Source organism: Teleopsis dalmanni, chromosome 2 (genome assembly GCF_002237135.1).
Source record: "Teleopsis dalmanni isolate 2A chromosome 2, ASM223713v2, whole genome shotgun sequence".
Lineage (NCBI taxonomy): Eukaryota > Metazoa > Arthropoda > Insecta > Diptera > Diopsidae > Teleopsis > Teleopsis dalmanni.
Window position 1 is genome coordinate 171520667 of NC_051847.1, and position 21751 is coordinate 171542417.

The following is a 21751-nucleotide window of genomic DNA, read 5'->3' on the forward strand; positions in this document are numbered from 1 at the left end:
TGTACATATAGTAAATTTGTGTTTAGTAGTTCTTTAAAGTTCGCACTGAACGAAACTAAATCAAAATGTTCCGACAGCTGCTCATATTTTTACCATTAATCGCAGTTACATTGGCAGCAAGTCTTGGCTATGATCCCTATATTGATCTGCCACACTTAAAACCTGTTAAAACTTCTGTAAGTACCACAGAATAAAATATAAGTATATAAAATGATGCTACATTTTGATATAGGCAGAACGTATAGAGGAACACGGTTATCCAGCGGAATCACATTTCGTAGAAACTAAAGATGGTTATGTGTTGAATATGTTTCGTATACCATACTCCCCAAAATTGAATAACAAAGATAAGCCTAAGCCAGTTGTATTTATAATGCATGGACAATTCAGTTGTTCCGACTGTTATTTACTAAATGGTCCTGATAATGCTTTGGCTTATAATTTTGCTGATGAAAATTACGATGTTTGGTTAGGTAATGCACGTGGAAATATTTATTGCCGCAACAATACAAAAATATCACTAAACCATCCAAAATTCTGGGAATTTAGTTGGCATGAAATTGGTAACATTGATGTACCCACTATGATCGATTATATACTGGATTTGACAGGAGAAAGTAAAATTCATTATGTTGGCCACTCACAGGGTACAACTGTATTCTTTGTTATGACATCCACCAGACCAGAATATAATGACAAAATAAAAACAGCTCATATGATGGCACCGCCCATTTTTATGGGAAACTGTACTGATGATCTTGTGGTTCTATTATCTCCATATGTAGGTACACCAGGTGTTGGTGCTAACTTACTAGGCAATCAGCAATTTGTGCCAAGTAACCCTTTCATTCAACGTATATTAGATACTGCTTGTGGTGGAGATCCTACATTTCCAGAGTATTGCCAAACATTATTCTTATTGTGGGCTGGCACTGAACAAGTTAATCTAAATGTGGTAGGTAGCAATCATCTTTATGAAGATATTTTTTTGAATTAAATCTTATACTGTAGATTTATAGTACCTAATTGTTTTTATTCTTATAGACTTTATTACCACAAGTTGCAGAAACGCATCCAGCTGGTATATCTACGAATCAGGGCATACATTATATACAGGAATCTGTGTCAAATCATTTTAGACAATTTGATCATGGTCCGAAAAAGAATCTTAAACGCTATGGTCAAGAAGTTCCACCAGATTATAATTTGCAAAATATTGTCGTAGATATGTATATATATTATGGATTAGCAGATACTTCAGCTAATGCTAAGGATATTCAGCGACTTCCAGAACATTTGTCAAATATAAAACATTTTTACGAAGTACCTAATCCTACATGGGGCCATTTAGATTTTATATTCGCTAATCAAGTAAAGGAAGAAATGAACGATAAAATAATAAATTTCTGTAATAAGTACGAGCAAGTCGAAGCAAATTTATAATGAAAAGCTTTTATTTTAACATAAAATAAATTTTTCTTAATCATATCAAATTCAAAATTTATCAATAGTATCAAGTTATAAGATAATTTAAGTTATACTATTTTGATTTATTATCAAAAAAAGTTTAATCGTTTCTATAGGTAGTAAGTCTTAAATCTTATCTGGAAAATCTTATTGATACTAAAAAATACAAATGTCTGAAAAGGTTTGTTTATAGTCATTAATTGATAGAGATAACATTGCTATGGATGTTTTGAGTTTGTTATTATATTATTTCAGTGTTCATATCTAATTTTACTTAAGGGAAGAGATTAGTCACAGAAACTTAAAATCAAAAGCAAAACAGGGAATATACTTGACTCCAGTTACAATAAAGCTAAGGGAAGATGAGTATGCTTCATGCATAAATTGGATACTTAACGTCAGCCAACTTCCGTTCATTCAAAATTGGTGGCCAGCTTAAAGAGGTGAATTTATTCAAAATAATAATAAAAAATATTAAAAATATAATAATAAATTTTAAAAAATGGGATTTTAAAAAAATTTCGTGCCCAAGAAAAGTATTCGATATCTGTACAATTGTCCAACAGCACATACAAAACCTGTGCTGAAGTATACTAAGACTTCATTACATTAATATAATAAAGTTTCAGTGACTTAGTACCATTAGTGAGTGGATATTACAATTATCAAATAATATAATCTAAGCACAATACAATGGATTCATCAATATTTTCTAGCCAAGGTATTTTTGGATTCGATATATATGGGGTCTAGTATTGTTATTGTGAAAATATATTCATTGTTTCTAGAATATTTTCGGGGTGTTTCATTTAAATTCTTTCTTACGCGATATTTGTTGACATTAGAGAACTGATGCATACATTTGAACACAAAAATCTTAAAGAAGTCTAAACAGTACAAACGCCTAGATATCAAATTCTTCAAAAATTAATCTATTTCGTTCTGTTTCATTATCGAAATTACTTTATTAAGCAGCCAAATATCGAGCTTCAGTTGCCCAGTGATGTCGCAATAACTGTTCACAAGTTTATCTTTTTGATCCTTTTCCATACATTAATGAAGGTTTTCTGCGAGGTACTAATCAGTGTGATCAGTACCTATGACATCTGATCAGTATCGAAATCTTCAACACATAAAGACTAAATTAGTTGTGCTATAAGAAATCAACTGACCCATTCTAATTTATGGAAAACAATGCATTTGATGATTTGTGCTGAAGTGAAAATATGGAAAATCCCACGAACGACCTTCGAATTTTGGTTTCTTAATAGGGAAAATCTTATTTTAGGTATTGCAAATATTGATATTTATTTAGCTGTATTCTTTTTCTTATCGGAGTAGAATCGGAGTAAAATAAATCGATTTTTTTTAAAACTTTTTAGTTTGGTAATGGGAATTATTTAAAAATAATCTAATTTATAGTCTCTATAAATATTGTAAAATAATATTATTATTATTAATATTATACTATTAAAATATCATTGTACTTCAAATTTACGTCACAGAAAAACGCCGAACACTTTTTGCCCAAACCAAAATACTAAAAATGTAAAATTATTATGCGTACTTTCAAAAACTTTTATATATTATTTAGTATATATAATAAAGATTAACCATTCACGTTCCTCACTACTGATAGAAACTTAGGAAAAAAAATGCGTTAAAAATTAATTATTTTGTTTTTATTAACAATTTGCATTAATCTAGTAGATAAGATATTTTAATCAGGCTCTAATCAAAGACCCCACTTGTAGATTGAAAGCAAGAATTTGAAAATATTTAATTCATTGCAATTCTGAACAAAATTTTTAGTAACTCAAGCAGTATGAGGACATACGCACTGTTAAATACATTACTTATAGTTATTGCAACAAGTCCTTTTATAATCGGAAATCCTTTAAATTATGGCTGGGAAGACGAGTTTTTAAAAACAACAGTAAATTAAAAATTTGTTTTAAATTCATTTTAATGAAAATAATTTTTTTCGTATGTATAGGAAGATCGGATTAAAGAACATGGATATCCAGGCGAAACACATAGAGTCGAAACTATCGACAACTATGTAATAACAATGTTTCGCATACCCTATTCACATAAGCTAAACAACCAAAATAAGAAACGCCCAACAGTTCTTCTACAACATGGTCTTTTAAGTTGTTCAGATGGTTGGATATTAAGTGGACCTAATGACGCACTTGCATTTCTTTTAGCTGATGCAGGTTATGATGTATGGATGGGCAATGCTCGTGGAAATCGTTATTCACGTAATAATACCCGCTTATCAACATTACATCCATACTTCTGGCGTTTCAGTTGGCACGAAATTGGTATTAATGACATATCTGCGATGATTGATCATATTCTTCAGACTACTGGAGAGACAGCAACGCATTATGTTGGACACTCACAAGGTACCACTGTTTACTTTGTGCTAATGTCATCTCGTCCGGAATATAATGAAAAAATCAAAACTGCACACTTATTGGCACCTGTGGCTTTTATGGGTAACATGAAAACAGTGCTAGCTAAATATACGAGAAGATTTATTGGTCGTCCAAATCAGTTGACAAGAATGTTTGACACAATGGAAATATTGCCTAGTACATTGTTCTTTAAAAATATATATGATATCTATTGTATGAAGGATCCAAAATTGGCGTATATGTGCAAAAATTTATTTACTTTATATAATGGCGAATTGGGCAGGGACAGCAATATGAATATGGTAATTTTCAATGACATGTCGATAAGATTATAGCACTTTGAAATTTGGTAATATAAGTATTCTAAAAATAGTGAAGATAATCATTTTAAGTGCCTTTGTGTATTATTGAATTCTTGTGTTAAATAATTTCGTGGTGTTAAAAAACTTTTATTGACAAAAATATTATCTAAAATATGTTAATATTTTGTTTATTATGCTTTCACAGACAGTGAGTGATCGTATGAATGAGACCCATCCAGCAGGAGCATCTTCAACGCAAGTCTTGCACTATATGCAGGAATATGAATCAGGACGTTTTTGTCAATTGGATTTCGGACAGAAGGAGAATTTAAAGAAATATGGTCAAAGTACACCACCAGATTACAATTTAGCTAATATTGATCCAGATGGATTACATTTCTACTACTCTGATGAAGACCAGTTGGCTTCGGAAATAGACGTTGAATATTTAGCTGCACAATTAAGTAAAGAACCAAATATGTTTCATGTACCAGATCCAACTTTTACTCACAGTGATTTTGTGTGGTCTAATCATGTTAAGGAGATGATTAACGATCGTATAATTAACGCTTGTAATTTATATGAACAATCATAACTTCAAGCATTTCGGATACATACATATATCAGGAGTGCGTAAATATTTCTAATTATTATTTTATCAATTTCGGTTATTTTTAGTGTAGGAATTCGTTCACATAAATATAATTTATTCTTATCTCAAGTGGCAAATTATGTATGATTATTTTTCAAAACATGTATAAAAATGTATTTTATAAAGTATTTATGAAAAGTAGTCATTAATTGTAAACAAAGAGGCCACGTTTAATGGTCTACAACCTATCGAAGTGTTTTTAAATCATATAATATGTTTATAACTTTTTAAATTAATGTTATAATATTAAAAAACCAAATGTAGTATAATTTTAGGCAACACGCCTGAGGAGTGTATTACCTCCTTGACTTCGACATTCCTGTGTATTCTGTGTTCTATTTAATTATTTAGCTTCTAACTACAGTAAGGTTGGTCAGTATTTTTGATAGTTTCAGTTTAAATGAAGTTTCTATTAAGCTAGAAGTTATTATTAAAGTTATGAGAATGATTCTATTAATCTCTGTTAATCCTATTAAACTTGTCTATAAAAACCAGTCTTCAAATTTCTATTTGAAAAAACATTTTACCTTTATATTTAGTATTGGCAGCTAAATAGACAACCAGAGACAATAAGCTACATTCTATGTGACTGCTCAGCTTTGATCTGGGCCAGGAGGAGATCACTGGGTCGGGAACTCACCTTCCGACATTAGGAGGTCCTCAACAACCGACATTTTAGCCTTCATTCGAAAGGCGGAATGTCTTTTCTTCAGTTAGGGTCTGCTGTAGCACAAAAGATCAATCATGGTCGCGGTGCTCTGCTCAAATGGGAGCTAGTTCCCTGTTCTTTCTTATTCTTATTCTTAGTATTGGCAGCTACTACTAAACTTATCAATGTGATATTATTTTGTTTAATTTTATCCTAAAAGATTAACAATAATTTGAGACCTTACTAAAAGTGCACGAGGTAAGTAATCAGGACTATCGATTCACACATCTATTCTAAAAGAAAAGAATTAATCGTAAATTGTGTGTAATGTGACAGCTGTTGTACCACTTATTTGACTATAAAATATAGATTTTTTTAAATTTGTCACAGATATGGTATTTTCATATTAGCTATTAACTTAAATTATTTTATTTGAAATAAAATTAAATAGGAATTCAAAACTTCAAGTTCTTCAATACTGCAAATAATAATAATTCTAAAAAGTTATCAGTTATATTATAGAACCAATAGTAGTTTAAATAAAAAACTGAAAATAAAGAACTATTTATCTGTTTATATATTTTTGTCAGTCTGATCTAACTAAACTTTGATCTTTAGTTTTTCCATTAATATTACAATTTAAGCAAAACAGGTGGATAGATATATTTTTGGTCTGTCATATAAAACACAGAACAATATCTTTTAAGTCGAATTAATCAAAAATTTCTATATTTTTCTCGTACAATAATATGCGAGACCTTATACATATATATGAAACTATTCTTAAATATATAGATTTTAACGATCAGTTTTAATTTTTCCAAATCTCTGACAATATATTCTACATATCGAAACAAAAACTTTTCTGCTTACTATATATGCGCATATATATTCACATATATAATCTGATATATATTGATATAATATATCAATATTATATTGATAATATAGGCTGGTTCCACTTATAAGTTCAATACTAGAGATAGTAAAATTATGTAAATTTATTCAGGAAATAAAACTTTATATGTTTTATGTAAATAATTAGAGACTTTCATTAATTGTTATTTCTATATTTACTCCGCAATCATAGATTATACGATCTCATAGATTGACGAAAGATTTCTTTCTTTTCTCAGGTACTTGGTTTAATCTTCTGTCTAACAATCTAACCACTCTAAGTACAAAGTTACTTTTTTCCTGTCACTTTTAAACGTTTATTGGCTATCTTTACTAGTTACCTTGTCCTATACTAAAGATGTTAAGTTGTTTAGTTTCACAGCTGTTCCGATGACGAACTTTATTTGACCGGGTTTCAATGGTTCATTTCACACCATTTCTGTTATTTTTTGAAGTTGGAATATATATATGTTTTGTATTATATATACAAATATATTGATGACAAGGATAAACTGATCATTAACTGATTATAAACTGATTGTACAAGTTGCCTAATAATAAATAAATAGTACTCATATGTTGATAAATCTTAAAACCCTATTAAATCGCCAGTGCCCACAGAAATACGATTTTATTCCATTTTCAATTTACCGTAAACTTCGTATTTCGTAAATTTCATCTATAGGTATAATAACTTAAATCAGGTATTTCATTATTTGGTCTTTATTTTCGGCTTAATTTCTATAATTAGCTTAAAATAAATATTACAAATAGTATACACTCATTCCTTATAGGTAAGATTAAATTTTTACATTTATGCATTTAGGTCATAAATGTTACTTGTACTTTGCACACGAACACTTATTCGATTAAAATAAAAATATTAATTTAAACTAACTAATGACTATGACTTCTTGTATGGAGTTTAAGTTTTTACCCCCATGGTATAGGCTAATTGTACTCATAAGTAATAAGCGACTTAACAATCTTATCGAATATGAATTCCCGCACACCCAAGCCACATATAAAATCAAAGTGATTCCAACGTTTCCATGGTAATTTGTAAATGGCATGTAGACTACGAAGTCGTAACATAAGTTTCCAAATATCCTCCACAGATACAATATAATCGTTCTCTGCATAGTAGATTGTGATGGGAACAGTAACTAGTTCCATGCAGTACTCAGGTGGTTCCAATTGTTGATACATAAGCCAATTCTTTTCGGGACCATAATCGTATTGGCGAAATTTTGTGGAAACATAACCTTGAAAATAGTGCATAATTTGCTTAAAGGAACCACCAACAGGAAAATTTGCCATAATATCTGGTAACAAAGTCTGTAAAAAAGAGTATATTTTATTTTGATATACCATTAATATAATACATTAATATATTTGACTATATTATATAAAGTTTTACCTTATTAAGATGTTCAGTGTCATAACCTACAGCTGGCCATAAACGACTTACACAAACTGAAGGCCTTTCATTCTCCAAACAAGCCATTGACAAAAATTGCTTGACTATTTTATTCGTTGACACCATTTCAACACCTTCTAATAGTTTTGAGATATAGTTACGTGTGCCCAAAATTGGACCAAATACCTTTGCTAAGCTGCCTTTTGTATTGCTCACATAAGCTACAGGCGCTAACAAAGTGGCAGTCTTAAAAACGGCATTGTATTGTGGAAGCATAGAATTCAGCACTAAAAAGACCGTGCCTCCCTGAGATATGCCTGTAAAATAAATGGTAACAGTAGATATATATATTTACATAAAATATTTAAAGAGTGAATGGTAATAAATATATTTTATATCAATACTAACCCACAAAATGCATTTTTGGTTCACCAGTTTTTTTAATAATATACTCGATCGTTGCTGGCATGTCGTATACACTCATCTCATGCCAACTGAAATCCCAGAACTCACGGTCTGTGGTATTATACCAGATATTTCGCCTACAATATATATTCCCTCTATTGTTCCCCAGCCAAACATCAAATCCGCTCTTTGAAAGTAAATATGGCAAGGAGTTCTCTTGTCCGTTTAGCAGCCAAGCATCTGAGGACGCGTAAATACCAGCAAGTAAGAATACTACTGGTCTACGCAGCACTGTCTTCTGTATGGGATGTAAATATGGTATACGGTGGAGAGTTAGGATGTAGCCATCTTTGGTTTGTACGTTGTGCTTTTCAACAGGATAACCATCTCGACGAATACGCCTTACCTGGATTTAAAATAAAATACAAAAACAAATTATGGACTCAAAAATGAAATATCAATTTATATAAACAAAAACTGTGTTGCAGTATAACCATTATAACTACACAGTTCCACCAGCAAATGTTAACTATCGGTAACGATTTTCTTGACAAAAAAGTTGGCGAACAAAACTTGCTGAAGAAAAGCTATCAACTGGAGCTTCAAAGGGACGATAGTGTGAAAAGGACAATTTATATCACTGAGGTATTACAGCACATATTGTATAGTGATAAAAACTTTTTCGCTATATAGGCTACGTCAATAGACACATAAATCTAATTTTGTCAGTTTGTCGTTAAAGTCTATTTATTTGTATTCCATTCCATATAATTGTCTATCCAATTGTCGTTGTTGAATTTATTTGGCTTTCACCAATTACTGATTACTGATCACCGATTCTTGTTTTCGAGAGTAACATTTAGATATAGCATACCAATAAATCATGAGTGTTTTTTTTTTTAATGAACAGCTAATATAAAATTAATCAAGTAATGTTTTTGGTCAATGATACTTTTTTCTATGAAGAGCCAATTATCATTTTCCATCCATAACTTTGAAACTATTAATAGTTGTTTTACAAAAACGGAAAGTTATCAAAAAATAGTCGGAACATCTTTACATTTTGACACATATCTAATGATAGTTTGAACTTTGGCACTTCGAAATAGAGTTTTTTTGAGAAACCTATATTATTATACAATATTGGTAAAAATATGTATGGCATACTATTTTAAATAATGCACTAAAGTGACACAAACAAAAAATACTATTTAGTACTACATTATGCTTATTTACAGTACTATTTTTAGGCATGATTAGCTTTTAGTATCTAAAAAAAATTTCAACAAATAGATACTTGATAATTACTTTCGTGATAAATATTATTTGATTTATGTTATAGGTTGGTTCAGCATTAATTATTATAAATTTTCTTTAACGCCACAGAGTTGAAAATATAAAAATGTTTATCTGATAAATGTTGTCAACAAATCTCCTAAAAGTGCTGAATAACTTATTCCACCAAAGGAATGTTCTACAATTAAAATTTATATAAACCAATTCATAAATGTGAAAAATAGAGTTTAAAAACGGTTTTCTCATTTACCCAATAAATTTCTTAAGTGCCCTAATTAATCAATATAACTGTGCACCGCTGACGTGTGGCGATGATGTTGACATTGTCGACACAAACACCTGCATCATTGTGGGGACTACTTAGAAAAACAAGCAAAGTTAATGCGTCATGTGGTAAGGACAAAACAAATAACTTTCAGTCAAAGTATCTTGGGATCCACATCACTGTTGATAACAGTAAACTCAAAGAAGTAAAGCCTTGCTTATCTTAGAGCCACTGTTAAATCCAGAAACGACGACAACACTCTTCAATAAAAAAAACACTCTTACCAATAGATGGTACTTCCGTCTAAATAGACAATTGATTAAAGAAACCCTCTATCGACGAAAGAAAATCATGCTTTTTAAAGCCTTTTTTCACGCCTTTCATGCTGTACTATATGTTGCAGTATTATATATGATAAGGAAGAATAAGGAGCATACGTGAAGAAAATTATTCGAAAGATCGAAGCGTTAGAAACGAGTATTGAATTAGATGAAGTAATGTGCTATATAAGGTAATGAGACTTCAATATACTTAAGTATTTTAAAATTGAGCGGACTTAGCTAGTCATGTCATGTGACTGAATACAAATGCTTAGGCTAGAAAGATGTTTCATTCAATACTCGCTGTGGAGTAGAGGACGTTTGAATCTTCAGTGAAAGGTCGAGGAGGCATATTATTTGAAAGTCCTCAATATTACTAAGCGGTGATAGCATGGGATTGAAGGGCTGACGAAAGGAAGCTGTTAGAGACATCCAAGGGTGATTCATGTCTGTAAGGGCTAACTAAATAAATAAGCACTTACAGCACTTTTTCAAACTTATAAAACTAACATATACAGCTGACTATGACATCTACAAATTTCAACTAAGTAAATCAATTATTTAAGTATGTATTTGAAGTATTTCTAAAAGAACACTAAGTACCTACTGGTTTATTGTTTATTATTAATATTTGTATGGTATATTTAGTGACATTATTCAAATTTACGCAGTTTCTCAAATGACAGTAGCTTCTGTCTGTTAAAGAGTTCCATTATTTGTGATTAATAAAAATCATTTATATTCCTTCAAAATAATGCAACTATAAGTACTCCATTGCCTTTCAATAATCCACATCTGTAGTATATATTTCAAAACCGCCTTTTATGAAGGACATTACAATATTGAGTTAATACTTTTATTGCAAACAAAGAATAATAAGGATTAAGGATTTAGTTTAGTTAGTTATAAATAAGATTCCGTAATAACAATATTAAAAGTAAAAGACTCTATAGACACAATATTATCCCACGCTTGGCCATCAAAATTGATTGCTTTAAGACAAAAAATGTAGCAAGTATTTCGATTATTTTTGATTATGATGAGCATTTTCATCTGTGCAAATTATTTTTTTTACGTAAAAAATGGGATTCCATACAAGTCTTAACAAAGGCAGTTTAAGTCTTCAGTCTTAAATACCCGTTTAAGAAAATTTAATTTTGGATTGAATTGCCACCTGCATCGAACGCACACCAAAATATTTCAGACATGATTTTCGGTTATTAAGAGAAGAAAGTGATTTCATTCACAGTTTACATAAGATTTCATAAGACAATTTCACTAAAGTTCAATTGCAAGATTGCGTATGAAGGAACATCGGTTTCGGTATCTTATGCAAACGAAATCTTTAACAAGCAAACATTGTCTTGTTTAATGATCACGTTTGCTAATTGAGTCAACGAAAATAAAATGTATCTCGAGCTTAGCCTATATAAATTACAATGGTGTATTTACATTAAAAGTAAATATCGAAAATATTTTCAACAATTTTTATAATATTTGCCATTATTTTCAAATTGAAATAATATACGTAGAACTTTCTTTAGTATTTCCTTTAGAAAATAATAAATTTTTTAATGTAATTATGCCCAAAAATTTGATATACAAATTTTTTCAATTGAAGTGATTGAAGTCAGTCTATAACATTTAGTTTTAAATAAGCACAATCATAGTCTCAATTGGACAGGATACATTTATCACAGCTTTCCTAACCACAGCTTTCCTCACCACATTTTTCCTAACCACAGCTTTCCTAACCACAGCTTTCCTAACCATAGCTTTCTTAACCATAGCGCTCTTATCCTAACCATTTGTATCTAGAAACTAATGTGTCTCTAGCTATTTAGTTTCAAAATGATTGTTAGAGAACCGAGTTCCAATATTTATGATAAGTTAGATTTGTCTATAATGAAAAAGCAAGCTTATTGAAATGTATAAAAAATAAATAATATCTAGAAATATTATGACAGAAGTTGTATCTAACGTATACAAATTTAATTTATATCCAAATCAATAAAATAAACTAATTAAACTAAAATAAACTAAATCATGAAATAAACTTTTATTATGATTCAATTTAGGCTATATGTTCACTATAAAATAAAGAGGCTTTTCAAAAACTTACAACTTCTTCGAGACTTGAAGTCCCAGAGTGAGGATATGTGCATAGTATCTGGTATATCTGTACCGACGACTATAGTTTGACAGTTTAGAATGTAAAACTGTGTTGACATTGCTGTTCAGTGAGATTTGATAATTTATTATGAATCAAATTGTGGAAATTTACTTTGAAAAAAATAAATCTATTCGCGAAGTTAATACAGCACTGCGTCCATTTTACGGTCAACATAATCGGCCTAGTGAGCAAGAAATTGGTATAGTTATTGATCTTTAAAGTTATTGAACATTATTTTTCTCGATTTAAAACCATTAAAAATCACTATTAATTCCATTGAAATTGACTGTTTGGTGAGGTTTACATGCTGGCGGCACCCCGCTTCTTATTTCTTTCCAAATGAGGAAGCATTTTTTAATTTCCAAAAATTAATCATTTAAATATCGACGAAATTTAGTTTCAACAAGATGGCGCAACTTGCCATACAGCACGTTTGACAATCAATTTATTGTGAAATCAATTTGATAACAACTTTATTTACAGAAGTGTTCCTGTTAACTGGAGCCCTCGTTCGTGCGATTCACTAGCTCGCGATTACTTGGGGGCTGTTGGGTCTATGCTAAATCATTGATTTTTGTCAATAAATCAGCAACTCTTGAAGTATTGGAAGTCAATGTTCATGCCACCAATAACGCCATACGATAATATTTACTTACTCGTAAGCCGCGGTTACATATGCCGAAAATCATAATCAATAAATAGATTCCTTGAAATTATCTGCCTGATTATAATAAAAAAAATTTCATTCCAACAATATTTCTATCTTATATTATCATCCGATATATGTTATGTTAATTCCTGATCTTCATCGTAGACTCGTAAAACATTTGAAAAATCTCATAACTATAGTGAGTTCAATTTTATTTGTCTTCGAAATTTAAAACCCCATTTGAATAGTATAAATTGAGCTTTTTCCTTATTAATATTTCGTTATCCAAACCTTTTAAAACTTTAATTGAAAATAAGCTTAATTTTATATGTCTTAGAGTTTGAAAATCTCAGGCTCAGGACATATGTATAGTATAACCTCAACTGTTTTCTTATTCTTATGGTAGATTGAAAATCAAAATCATCATCCAAACCAATAGTAAAACCTCCCAACATATAGACTGTAGGTGTCTGGTAAACTATTTAAAATTAAACTACTTCTACGGGTTTAATTTTAGCTATGTCTGTTAAAATTTCAGAAATAGAATATGTTCGTGATATATGGTATGTTCCACAGATTCCACAGATCAGAGTCTACATCTAAACTGTTTTTTTTTGGTGGTGTTTAAATTTACGGAGATCTATGATTAGTGCAGTTTTTAATAGTATTATATATAATATATATATATCTAATATATTTTTTTTGCGTTAATTCTTTTAAGATTAATTAGTGGATTTATTAATAAACTTTATATCGATACTGGTTAAAATACAACTGACCATAACTTTTTGTTTAAAAAAATGTTTAAAATTTAAATAAAGTTAAAAAATATCTTTTTCCTAAAATAATTATAATAATTAAGAAAAATTAAATAAATAATAACCTTTCATTATGCATACTAAAATATAATTATATAATTAAACAAAAACCGTTTAATAAGGCAGCTTGTAATAAACATGTCTTCATTACATGTATTTATAAGTAATGAAAACTAATTCTTGGTTTGAAGTCAAAAGTATCTTTTAAGTGTTAAGTGAACAATGAACTTCAATTATCAGACATGCGCCTACATATTCATTGCATTGTGGTTTGTTTCATAAAAAACTTTACAGCTTTGAGGAAACTTTGAGGAAATTGATGTTTACATTTTATTTGCGGTTGTTTTGAGTTATACTCGTAAGTTTCTAGTGTTTGTGAATGATAGTGCAAATATAGTCACTAAACATATGAAAATACTAGAGATATTTTATTATTTTCCTTAATTTTTGTACGAAAAATATCAGTTTGTCCATGGGTATATCTCTCGTAATACAATAATCGAATGTTTCTTCCTTAATGCAGTTAATCACAAAAAATATTGTGATTAAATTGAGTAATACTCTTCTAAAAATAAATACAGCAAAAGCATATGAAAAGATATATAAGTTATATTTTACTCTGAAATAGTGAATAATATAATAATGAATTTTTAAATCAGCCAAATAATATAGAAATAAAATGCTTGCGAAACATAGTCTAAACAGACTTTGGACTTAATTTCTAAAGGATCTAGGTTTGATTCAAGATCCTTTAAAAAGCGTTTCAATATTCATTGAATGTTCGAAACAATTAGCGATAGTATATGCTGCCATTCCTTATTGGTATTCTAATGTCAACCTATTCTAACATCAACTTAACCCCACGTAATTTTCATAGAAGTAAAAATTCTAACGAATATACGGAAGAAAAACTGGTGCCGAAAATTATTACCTTTAATCGATATAGAAGATAATTTCCATTGTTCAAAGGAACTATTAACTATGATTTGAAAGCTTTTTTAAAGAAGTTGTAAAAAAATTACTTTTAAATTTTAAATTTTTAACCAATAAAATATTAAGTCTACGTACCGAATAGTATATCTAATTTACTTAAGAAATAAATATCATATTACTAAATCTCCAACTTCAGATCAACATTCTGATAACGAAAGTCCTAGGTAATGAAGAATGAATCGAAGCGCAAATTACAAAGTTTTAAGATGGGATGTATTTTACATATTTATATTTGGGTTATAGCATTTGTATTGAAGAAATTTAACCGAAAGATGTTAATTTACTTTTTTTGTTTCTAGAAATATTGTAATTATCAAATATTATTTTTTCTATCTCACTTATATTGTATATGCTCAGTATCTCCAATACTTTTATTGAACCATACATCTATATTTACTGACCATACACTAGCATTAATTAAAGTTGAAAATCAATGAGTAATTAATCATTAGTTGGGCATACGAAAAATAATCTCGTAACCTTAATTTAAATTTAATTTCCAAAAGAAATATATAAGTTTTATTTCACTACTAACTAAATTGAAAATAAAATACATTAGAGTACGGCGGCTAGGGAGATTTTCTTAGTTGCTAACATTATAAATAACTCTTAATTTAAATTTAAAAATCATTTTTTTAGTACCATGTGGAAAAGTAAGGAAAGCATTTGTTTTAAATCAATTAACTTTTGTATATTTGATTTATATACAGTTTCAACTTAACATTGACGTGAATGTTATTATCTTTACAATTGGTAATAAAATCCTAAAGTTGAGTTACCTAACTGAAAACTTCTTTGAACTAACTAATTTGCTTTACACTTTTCGTCCATATGTAGTAGTAGACCACATGTAGTAAATATAGCACAATAGGTCGATACAATAATAACCTACATACCATATGAACTTCGGACTCTTCTACCATCCTTTCATTTGAAAACAGTAAAGTTGTGAATTTTGTGAACTCGATGATGTGTACCTACTCCAAACTTTATAAATGACTGAAATTAGCTGAAACATTTATTAAATATGGGACTTATAATATTCCGATGCAAAAACTAGTACACGCCATTTGATTTTAGAAGGAAGGAGAAGCAGGACGATAATCTAAATTTCCGATAGAGGATTGGATGTAGCATCAATAAAAATTTACCTTATTTGGACAGGAAAGTTAATTATTTTTTAAAAATCCCACAACAAATGTTGCCCACAAATAGACTCTGTTAAAAGTGTAAAATATGTATAATCCAAATATTCTGACAAAGAATAACGACAAATTATAAACCAGCTTCCTGGTTTATAATGACCAGCTTCCTTTTGTGAACTATCTGTATGTTCTGGATACAGAGATATTCTCGATTTATATTCAAATAAAAGTAATTATTAATTATATTAAAAATTTTTGTTTGGGCTAATATTTAATAACTTATTTATATTGTTGTGAATATGTAAGGTTAGTTTTTTCATAAAATTAACAACATTTTCGAAAATATAAAAAATAATCTTATTTGGCAACTAATAAAACTGTATTTAACATACATTAAATATTAACATAAAAAAGTGATGCAAAACAATATATATGATTCATTTCATTTACAGGTTTTCAATGAATTGTAATACAGTTAATGTGTATGTACTTGAACCTGAAATAGTTAAAGTGGATGTCATTAATAAATTTTTAGTAGTATAGCACAAAGCCAAATAATAATGGAACAAAATTATGTCTATTAAAGCTCAAAATCCTTCACGACTAATTTTAAAAGCAAGATCAGCGGGAAACGCGTTCATATTCACTAGCTTCGAAAAGTACCAACTTTGATTTAACTAGCGAAAGCCCACACAGCTACATGACCTTTCTTTTAAGTTTCATTCCATAAACACTATTAATCCTGATTTTAATAAGCTATATATCATATTTTTTCCAATACCTCCCGCTTAACTTTAATGCTTATAGATTTTTAAATGTTAAACCAATTCACTTTTACTTTTGCCATTGATATCAGGATTATGAGTTGAGATTCCCCCCTAACATTCAAAGTCAACGGTTGGAATATTCAGTTTTCATTTCTAAGAGGTGAAGTAACTGACTTATATCGTTATACACCTCGACAGTGTTTGATAGTTTCCATCTACCGATATGGTTAAATGAAGTTTAAGTACTCATTCTCCTCTATCACAAATTTTGCTATGATTATTTTCCATTTCATGAAATCAATCGTTATTGATTTGACTTAAGCTATTATTGAGGTATTATTTAGGTTCACAATATATCATCATTGCATTATAGGTTAATGAAATTCCATTAACCTAACAATAACAAAAATAAAAATCTTTCTATAGACACAACAGTAATAATATGAGATTCTCTACACAAAGTAGTATATTTGTCAAAGATATAGCCAGAAATTTTATAGCTAGCTTGTTTTTGCAACTTAGTCAGATATTTTTCATATCTTTTTAAAATTGTTCATTAATGATTTTAACTTTAAAATACCATAAAGAATATAATTAACTTAAAAATGAATGAAAAACTCGTAATTTTTAAAAAGTTTCAAGTTATAAAACTATACTTGGTAAAATTTATTCAACTATGAAGACTAAATTACAGTTTAAAACCTGTCGACATTTACCATGAGAATATTATGGCAGGAAAAGTAAATATTATAGAATTTGAAGTTCACACATAAAAATCGAATATAAATAATATAATTAACTCAGAAATATAGCAGATGACAATATTGTATTAGAAAAATATATAATTTTTTCATAATTTTTTCACATATTAGTTACACAAAGCTTAAGTTTATTTAATTGTAAAGTTGTAAAGATTCAACTAAAGAAAAAGTGTCTTAGATAGTTAAAATTTTTTTTAACAAAAACGAGACTTAAAACAATGAAAAATCATTTGAAGTAATTAATCTATAAATTTAGTACAATCTAGAAACATCTGGAAATATTCAAACAGAAGTTGTAACTAAAGTAATCAAATTTAAATCATCCCCAAATCATATAAACTAAATAATCCTAAATAAACTAAGTCTTGAAATAAATAACCATAACTTTTATTATGTATTCACGATGACCTAAAGATGATTTTTGTATAGTCTTCTCTCAAACTTATTCTATATATGTTATATATGGTATATGTTATGGTTACAGAGACTATATAGCAACCAAGGTCACCTAAACCTATTGAAAAATCTAACAATTGTTTCGAATTTAATTAGATTATTTATTTAGATTATTAAGATTTAAAACCCCATATGCATAGTATATGAATTGTGCTATTTCCCTGTGCTTATGGCATAGTGGACTTCTTAAGTATCGTTATCAAAATTATAGTAAAGTCTCACAACTGCAGTGCCTACATCTGAACCTATTGAAAAATCTCACAACTGCTGTAGACTTAATTTAATATAAGTTATCTATAATGAATTCTGAATTTTTTTATAAATTTTTTGTTAGTTTGGACATAATTAAGAACAGAATCTAGAGTCTAATCATTACTTTTATATTTATTTAATTGAATATTTTTTAAGTCTGTAACCTTCATATCAACTTTTGACTCTCAAGAATCAATAAACTAAATATTATTGAAAGTTAATGGTACTAAAACAAGCTTAATATTGGTAAATTATAAACAATTTATTAATAATTTATATTTAAATAATATCTAATGCTTCATCACTCCTACTCGAACCAAATTATTAACTATATCAATATTAGAATTTTTATTTATGTATTTTTTTAACATAATAAAGAAAATATATTAAAACACCTTACTTCACTTAATCTCCTTTTATGGTATTATCGTTCTTTCCTAAAGAATTAAAATTCCACTTCTATGTTATTAAAAAAGTGGGTCGGGCAAGTCTTACGACGCATCTGCATCTGCACTTTATTTAAAAGTATCTATTAGGCAAATTAACAATACTCGTATCGCTTAAGGCGAAATTAATAATAATAAACTCCATTTAGAAATTATGAATAAAGGAAATTAATGTTCCACTTAAATTGCTTAATGAAACATATTTCAGGTCAATTAGACACGGTATGGATTATGCATCAATGAGGGGAGTGGGTGGAGTATGAAATGGCACATATATATAAATTTGCATGACCTCCAATGTCAGGCAAATACATTAGCAAGTACGAGTATTACAGTAAAATTTTGACTTGACAAGGTTAGGCGAGTTGGCCAAAACGGACACGTACTATTTTATGCTTGTGCCAACAATCACATAACGTATGCATTTGTGTAGATACGGTAGATAGACATATATGGTAGATACAAACGTTTATTTACATAAATCGTAAAATTTTTGCACGTGCTTTAATGCAATAATTAAACGGCAATAACTACAAAAGCAGCACACTTCCACCCAAGCAATTTGTCTGTAATTTTAATATATCTTTTTTTTTTTGAGTCTTTTATTATTTTTTAATTTTTTAATTTTTTAATATCTTAACTCTTTCTGGGTTTTTTGTTGCTTTTGTTTTTTTTATAATTACTAATTTAAATTCCATGTTGCATATTATGACATTTTAATTTGTCAGATACGGCCGCGCACATTAGCACTTTGAGAGAAATACACAATGCAAATTTTGATTTTTAATAAATTATGTTAATTTAGTTAATAAAATAATTGAATTGCATGACTTGGAATTTGAATATGAATTTGAAGTTATGGAAGATTTTTTTTATTACCGCATCTGTAATGATGATCTCACGCGTTTGTCGCGTAAAAGATGAAAATCCAGCTACCAAATTTGTGCATCCTTTTCCCGACAGATAACCACTGAACGTGATGCATAAGAAGTAAAGCAGCCACACAATATTTGTGAAACAGGATTGCATCTTTTTTTCGACACTTTGAATACGGGAAGCGAATTTATTTATTTTATCTCATGCTGATCACCGACTGCCGAACATTTAATTTCACTTTTTTTTTCGCAAATTCAATAATCGCGTGCGTTAAGTTAAACACTCGCTAAAACCAACACCGATCCACATATCGCACGAGGATCAGTTGCAGCAAGTGGCCAAGAGTAAGTAGCCACCATGTAAGAAATAAAATTTCGTTATCGACTTCCTTCCTTGCGAATTGCGAATTGCGAACTCCGAATTGCGATCTGTGATCTGCGAATTGCGAATTGTGTAATTGCTTTTCCTTTTCTTATTTGCAATTAATTATTTAAAAGACATTTACTACTTAAGTGTTCACGCTGACGGTGCCTATAAGACTGCGACTGGTATTGTTTCCATGCTTAAAGCTTAGGCTAAACTTGAGTCTAGTGCTGAGTGCTGACTGCTGGCTGTAGTCTGCTGGCTGTAGACTGCTAGCTTCCAGTAGGGCAAAATATATCACTTCGCTCACCGACTTTCTCAATTGCTCGTGCACATACATAAGTTTGTTTATTGATTGTTAGCTCGTTCATTTCCTCTTCCATACTCTCTGTGCTTTGGCGATTATTCACGAGTACTACGAATAGGAGCGGAATTTCGGTCATTTCGATACTTGGCGGGGCTGATGGAGTTCCTATAAGCGTTTAACATGCTCAGATACAAAAGTATTCCTCTGAACTGCAGTCATAACCTTTTGCCAAATTCGTCTTGGCACGTCGGCAGCACTTTGCCGCTTATAGTTGTCTGTACTTTTCTGATTGTTTAGGATGCGGACACATGCTATTGCGGCTTTTTATAATTTTTTTTTTTAATTTTTGTATCTGTCATTATAATTTTTTTCTCTCGATAAAGTTTAACGTTTTTTTTCGTTGTTTTTTTTTTGTGCTGTAACTTCAACGTCACCGTTAACTATGTAAATAATTCAATTTCAAAAAAATGAATAATGCAAGTACCTGTAAGTGTGCTGTGATGCCAACGAACAGCCAAAACATTTGCACTTACCCCACTCCACCAACACAAAAAAAATCCAAAATAAACAATAATAAAAAAATTAAAAATCACATATGATATGATATCCAACTTATATGGCCCGGCCGCCTGCCTTTCAGATACTTGTACTTGTACTTCAAGCAAAAGACAGGTACGTTCATACATACTCGTACATTGAAGCGTGATTTAGTAATGGGCATGCGCAACAAAAGCATTTAAAATTTTAAATTTAAGCAGTTTACCGCTTATTTTGGCTTTTTTTATTGTGTACTCATTTATTGTGTCATCCATAAATTACGGACAAGTACGCCAAATACGTGTACACATTGAAGAACTGAAGATATTTTGTTAAGATACGCATATGTATCTGTAGCCGCCGAGATACATTTGCTCGACTGCTGCTGCATTGACGACTTTCTGCACATTGTGGCGGCTATAATTGTTTGTAATTAATAAATTCATTTTTATAATGCAAATGCTATAAGGGCCAAAAACTCTTTAAACCGAGCGCATAAAGTTAAACGGGTCATTATGACAGTAAAACCATTTTCAATTCATTTTTTTTTATTTTTATAGCAATATATTTGATACTCGTAAGCCAATGATTTCTTTATAGATTGATAATAAATATAATAGTTATTGAAATATAATTTTATATTGTTTGGAAATAAAATTAGTTAAGCACCAACTAATTTTATGACAGATTGTTTAATAAGCATGACATAATTTACTGAGCATGACATAAAGGCTTTATTAATTATTGCCGTTATTATAAATATTTATTCATTCAATTATTATATATTTATAAATTATTATTGCTTTTATCAAGACCAGGGCTGTCCAAAGCACGACCCAGGAGCACCATGCGGCCCGCGGCTAATATTTGTGCGGCCCGCGATATGTTTCTAATCTACCACAATTATGTAAATTTTTCTTTATTTTATTTTAGTGACATTACATTCTTTTATTTTTTGGTATCCTAAATAAATAAATTAAATTAATTTTAAATAATTTATTACATTTCACGTTAATTTACTTAATTGACAAAGACTTTAGGATATATTTCATTGTACAACTGGTTCAAAAAACTCGATTCCAGTGCAGTAAGTCATAATATTAGAAATAAAA

The 21751-nt window shown here is 29.5% G+C and overlaps 3 protein-coding genes across 3 annotated transcripts; 2 read left to right on the forward strand and 1 right to left on the reverse strand.

Moving 5' to 3' along the window:
- The first annotated feature begins 41 nt into the window (after nucleotides 1-41).
- Nucleotides 42-1443, forward strand: LOC119684143 (lipase 3-like). Its single transcript, XM_038098109.1, has 3 exons — nucleotides 42-176; nucleotides 233-955; nucleotides 1045-1443. Exons 1-3 carry the CDS (start codon nucleotides 66-68, stop codon nucleotides 1441-1443), a joined length of 1233 nt encoding a protein of 410 aa, XP_037954037.1. The 5' UTR covers nucleotides 42-65.
- A 2243-nt stretch (nucleotides 1444-3686) lies between these two features.
- On the forward strand, nucleotides 3687-4933 carry LOC119684088 (lipase 3-like; the record flags this gene model as incomplete). The annotated part of the gene is given in 2 exon segments (XM_038098038.1): nucleotides 3687-4192; nucleotides 4398-4933. Coding segments are annotated over 2 exon segments (896 nt in total), but the record flags the coding sequence as incomplete, so codon positions are not given.
- Nucleotides 4934-7246: 2313 nt separating this feature from the next.
- Nucleotides 7247-19922, reverse strand: LOC119683859 (lipase 3-like). Its single transcript, XM_038097726.1, has 4 exons — nucleotides 19436-19922; nucleotides 8219-8621; nucleotides 7811-8127; nucleotides 7247-7728 (listed from the first exon to the last, which is right to left on the reverse strand). The coding sequence occupies exons 1-4, from the start codon at nucleotides 19583-19585 to the stop codon at nucleotides 7342-7344; spliced, it is 1257 nt and encodes a 418-aa protein (XP_037953654.1). The 5' UTR covers nucleotides 19586-19922; the 3' UTR covers nucleotides 7247-7341.
- Between the last annotated feature and the right edge of the window lie 1829 nt (nucleotides 19923-21751).

Bases quoted from the DNA above. Each gene is read 5' to 3' on its own strand.
- LOC119684143 (XM_038098109.1), top strand. From the start codon at position 66: ATGTTCCGACAGCTGCTCATATTTTTACCATTAATCGCAGTTACATTG. The intron at 177-232 runs GTAAGTACCACA...ATTTTGATATAG, and splicing joins TAAAACCTGTTAAAACTTCT to GCAGAACGTATAGAGGAACA. The intron at 956-1,044 runs GTAGGTAGCAAT...TTATTCTTATAG, and splicing joins AACAAGTTAATCTAAATGTG to ACTTTATTACCACAAGTTGC.
- LOC119683859 (XM_038097726.1), bottom strand. From the start codon at position 19,585: ATGCAATCCTGTTTCACAAATATTGTGTGGCTGCTTTACTTCTTATGC. The intron at 8,622-19,435 runs GTAATAAAAAAA...TTTTAAATCCAG, and splicing joins AGATCATCATTACAGATGCG to GTAAGGCGTATTCGTCGAGA. The intron at 7,729-7,810 runs GTAAAACTTTAT...TCTTTTTTACAG, and splicing joins ACACTGAACATCTTAATAAG to ACTTTGTTACCAGATATTAT.